The 5,482-nt window shown below is 30.3% G+C and overlaps 1 protein-coding gene across 1 annotated transcript in view; it reads left to right on the plus strand.

The window, feature by feature from the left end:
• Positions 1-5,482, plus strand: part of LOC106476664 (histone deacetylase 10-like) — a gene marked incomplete at its 3' end in the record, with an annotated part of 10,620 nt that overhangs the window by 1,817 nt on the left and 3,321 nt on the right. The window contains exons 2-4 of the mRNA XM_022380472.1: positions 1,025-1,096; positions 3,216-3,241; positions 4,268-4,372. Of these exons, the coding sequence (XP_022236180.1) occupies positions 3,228-3,241; positions 4,268-4,372 (119 nt within the window). The remainder of the gene's footprint in view (positions 1-1,024; positions 1,097-3,215; positions 3,242-4,267; positions 4,373-5,482) is intronic.

Here is a 5,482-nt window from a genome sequence, read left to right on the forward strand (position 1 = left end):
ACACAGGTTGTACCCGTGAATGTAGTAAAACTTACACAGGTTGTACCCGTGAATGTAGTAAAACTTACACAGGTTGTACCCGTGAATGTAGTAAAACTTACACAGGTTGTACCCGTGAATGTAGTAAAACTTACACAGGTTGTACCCGTGAATGTAGTAAAACTTACACAGGTCATGTAAAAATAACATTTAAAGGATGCTAATTCAGTGTTTGAAAATGGATCCTGAGCTTTGACATGACAGAAGAGTGAGGAAAGGAAAATGAAGATTAAAGTCTCCTGTGTAAATGTCCCTCACGGCTCTGTGTTAAAGAAATGACTTATACTTCTACAATTTAGGTTCAATCCCTGTGGTGGACAAACTGTAGGTAGCCCATTGTTGTGATTTGTGCTAAAAATCAAAACGAACAACACCTTTACATCTCATCAGTGCTTTATTTTTCAGTTTCTGATTCAGCTCCACTACTGAGCACATAAACTAGAATATTCTGAAACGGTTGATAAGTTTTAATGTAAGTCAAGTTTTAGAACTGTAAACAACTGTCATACACTAATTTTCTGTAATGGCTGAATAGCTAAGATTTCACATGGATATATTGTATCCACTAAGTAAGCTTTTGTGAAGAGAGGTGTGTATTTATGAAGAAGACTCGGACGTTTTGTAGAAAACATAAGGTTAATTAGAATGTTATTACCCACAATCAACATACAAGTCTTGCATACCTGCCAGCGGAGGTTATCAACTGAAGCTGAAATGTAGGATAAATTTTAGCTATCTGGTTTTTATATGATTTATGAATATTTAAGAAAAATGTTTTGGTTTACGTCGTGTTCGTAATTAAGCATCAAGTTCAAAGCTCAGTTTTTTAAAATATAAAAATATACGAATATTCAGATTTTTCAAAGTAAGGAAATGTTTTTTTTTAAATAATATAAATAATCTATTTCAGTACTTTATAAACATTTTAAACTTTGTGAGTTACTTTGATTTCCACAGTGTAGATATCATCTTTTGTATCTTCTAGAGATCCTATGAAATAGCATGTTTGGCCGTTGGCTGTGCTGTGGATTTGGTAACTAATGTTTTGGATAACAAGGTACTACAGCTATTTCTTTGTTGATTAAAAATTTGTTAAACAATATGGTAACTTTAAATGGAAAAGTGTGTTAAATTTGTTAAACAATATCGTAACTTTAAATGGAAAAGTGTGTTAAATTTGTTAAACAATATCGTAACTTTAAATGGAAAAGTGTGTTAAATTTGTTAAACAATATAGTAACTTTAAATGGAAAAGTGTGTTGAATTTGTTAAACAATATCATATCTTTAAATGGAAAAGTGTGTTAAATTTGTTAAACAATATAGTAACTTTAAATAGAAAAGTGTGTTAAATTTGTTAAACAATATCGTAACTTTAAATGGAAAAGTGTGTTAAATTTGTTAAACAATATCGTAACTTTAAATGGAAAAGTGTGTTAAATTTGTTAAACAATATTGTAACTTTAAATGGAAAAGTGTGTTAAATTTGTTAAACAATATTGTAACTTTAAATGGAAAAGTGTGTTAAGTTTCTTAAACAATATCGTAACTTTAAATGGAAATGTGTGTTAAACAATATTGTAGCTTTAAATGGAAAAGTGTGTTAAATGTGTTAAACAATATCATAACTTTAAATGGAAATGTGTGTTAAATTTGTTAAACAATATCGTAACTTTAAATGGAAAAGTGTGTTAAATTTGTTAAACAATATCGTAACTTTAAATGGAAAAGTGTGTTAAATTTGTTAAACAATATCGTAACTTTAAATAGAAAAGTGTGTTGAATTTGTTAAACAATATAATTTAACACACTTTTCCATTTAAAGTTACCGATATTGTTTAACAAAGTAACTTTAAATGGAAAATTGTGTTGAAGTTTTATTTCTTTAAGCAACACAGCACACAGCAACTGTTACAAATGCTTAAGTCAGTTATGGCCTACTCAGCCGTAAAACAGTGTATGAAATTAAAACTACAAATATTATCACTTCACTGCTTTTTTTATAACAAACAGTATTTATACCTCTTGAAATTAATTTAAAACTTGGTAGGATTTTCTTGTTCTTACATTAGGCTCGATCTGTGTCAGACTACTTCATTGTAAAGAATATTCAGACTATTTATGTTCAGATGTGACTGGATCTGTGATAGGCTTTCTTTCCTTTAAATAATATTCACACCTCTTAGGGTTCTCTTCATAATGATATGACTGGTTTGTTTGTTCATTCTTACCAACAGGTTGAGTAATCTGTAGTTGGAAAGTGTTTGTGCTATAAGTTTCTTTTTTGTGTGTGTGTGTGTTTGATTTTTTCAACCATACATTCTTTCTCACACCATGAAAGAATAAAATAAGTTATTGTTTTATTTTCTTGATTACTCAGGGTGCAACACCACTTTATATTCTTAACACTCATTCATATGCTTGTGATATTACAGAGAAAAAGTCCAGAATCAAAGTATAATAATGTAATATTACAGAGAAAACAGTTCAGAATAAAAGTATAAGAATGTGATATTACAGAGAAAAAAGTCCAGAATCAAAGTATTAGAATGTGATATTACAGAGAAAAAAGTTCAGAATCAAAGTATAAGAATGTGATATTACGGAGAAAAAAGTCCAGAATCAAAGTATTAGAATGTGATATTACAGAGAAAAAAGTCCAGAATCAAAGTATAAGAATGTGATATTACAGAGAAAACAGTTCAGAATCAAAACATAAGAATGTGATATTACAGAGAAAAAAGTCCAGAATCAAAGTATAAGAATGTTATATTACAGAGAAAAAAGTCCAGAATCAAAGTATAAGAATGTTATATTACAGAGAAAAAAGTCCAGAATCAAAGTATAAGAATGTGATATTACGGAGAAAACAGTTCAGAATCAGAGTATAAGAATGTGATATTACAGAGAAAAAGTCCAGAATCCAAGTATAAGAATGTGATATATTGCAGAGAAAAAAGTCCAGAATCAAAGTATTAGAATGTGATATTACAGAGAAAAAAGTCCAGAATCAAAGTATAAGAATGTGATATTACAGAGAAAAAAGTCCAGAATCAAAGTATAAGAATGATTTTAATTTGGAGAAAGTAGAAACTTGAGTTTTAGAAAATGAATTACACATTGTTTAACTTTGTATAGATAATAAATATATTAAGAATTGTCTTTTTTGTGTTTTAGGTACAGAATGGAATGGCAATAATTAGGTGACTATCCATTTCTCTTTCCTAAGTTAATTAAATATCACTATTGAGTTCATAAAAGTTTTGAATAATCTGTCCGCCAAAGGGGGAGGAGGGAAGTAACCAAATTTTCAAAATGTTTTGAAACATTTTGTGTCATTGTGTAATGTTTGAGAGTTTTTTTGTTCTCATATTCAAAACCTATTTTTAATGAGGTTTTAAATCAGAAAACAAACAATGTTCTTTTGTCCTTGAAGTGTTTGATACAACTTTGGGATATTCGCTCTTGTGCATTATTTTAGACTTGAATAAACTGGTTAAATGTTATACGCAATAAGTATATTTCATTCTTCTCCTTTGAAGATTGTTCACACATATAATTTTGCTCTCCTATGTCTCGAAAGGCCCTAAAATTTAACTTCCTCGTTGTGAAACTGGGAAAATAAAAATAATAAAACAAAAATTTATGTCAGCTATGAACAAATAATGGAAGAATAAAAAGTGATGTACAAGTGTTTATTGGCATATATTACCTGCCCTCTTTATTAGCTAGAGTTGAATCATGCCAAAACCTTCATGACAGTAGTGGTACTTTGTAATTACATTATGAATATATTTATCAAGTACTAGAAGCATAAAAATTAGACTTATTTTAGTTTAAAATATATTCTTTATTCAAACAGTTAAACAAAACACATTTAGATTGACGTGATTAGCTGCTGGCTTCCATTTTATTTAAAACTCTCTACTTAGAGTAATACTTAGTAATCATAATATCTCTTTAATTGTAGAAACATTTCTTTTCTTTGAGTCGATCAATCTCGATGTTATGTTAAATCTATGACGGAGGCATTTATTTTTAAACGTTTTTATTAATAGTTTTAGTTTAGAGGATGGAACAGCCGAGATGGGCCAATGGGTCCCATGTTGTCCCTAAACGTTGTATTAAATACATTAAGAAGGTATTTATTGACAAGGGTTAATAAATATGTATGGTTAAAATTGTCCAGCAGTGAATGGTTGATTTTAATTTTGTTTTCCACATTCCAGACCTCCAGGACATCATGCAATGGAACACAAGGCATGTGGCTTCTGTTACTTTAATAACGTGGCTATAGCTGCTAAGTATGCCTTGAAACATTACGGCTTGAACAGGTATTTATCAGACTTCCAGCCACTGGAATGACTTTTATGACTTTTTGTATATTATTTCCTAGAAATAAAAGCTTCTTGTGAATCAAATTCACTTTTTTATCTTTTGTTGATTTTATAACTTGTGGTTTATTCAGTTAATTCAGTAATGTTTTTGTTGTAACTTGTTTATGATGAATTGTGTAAACTGTTGTTACATTTTATTGAAGTGTCAGATGAAATAATTTAATGATTTGTTTAAATGTTTATTACAGTTCGTGATTATTAGTATTATTTATAAATATGTTCTGGAATCATCCATATATTTGGTACTACAAATACCTAATTATGTTTTGAGTTAAAATTTATATGAATGTTTTTTTTTTCGTGATCAGATTTTACATTTTTTTTTTTTCCAGTTACTCAAACATTAAAAAACACTTAACGAGGAAAGGCGTTATACCAAATATACATTTAATCTGTGATTTTGTACATCAGTATATTTACAGTAACACCGCTTTCTGTTGTTGGCAGAGTACAGATAGCCCATTGTATAGCATTGTGCTTAATTACAAACAAACAAACACTCGTACGTGGTAGTTATTTAGGGGTTTGAAGTCCATTCCAGGGTAGTTGGAATTTCCACTCCCTTACGAGTGTTAGAGGTATGTAGGCATCTGGGGAATAATAGGTGAATAGGCAGATCCCATGGGGAGCAGTGAAAATTAGACAAGATGGAACAACTAAACAGGGTGGCAGGGATCTGAAAATCTGATGTGGGGGAGGAGAATGGGAGCACTCAGATAAAAACCCACTTTCACCAAATGCCGAAAAGGATAGGCGCTTAGTGCTCAAGCTGAATCTTGAAAGTATGGGTTTGAAAATTGAAAGGAAAAAATCTGGAAAGCTAGAAACTGAAAAGATAGTTCAAAAGTTATTGAAAGAAACAAAAATCCAATACTACATGTCAGATTAAGTGTTTATAAGATTGAATGGGTAGAGGTACTTTTGTCAAGTGAGTATCTTTTAGTGGCTACTATGGTGGGGAACTGTGGTGACAGTCAGTTTCTCTGAATGGTTACTATGGTGGGGAACTGTGGTGACAGTCAGTTTCTCTGAATGGTTACTATGGTG

The sequence above is a fragment of the Limulus polyphemus genome, unplaced genomic scaffold, assembly GCF_000517525.1.
Source record: "Limulus polyphemus unplaced genomic scaffold, Limulus_polyphemus-2.1.2 Scaffold11169, whole genome shotgun sequence".
Classification (NCBI taxonomy): Eukaryota; Metazoa; Arthropoda; class Merostomata; order Xiphosura; family Limulidae; genus Limulus; species Limulus polyphemus.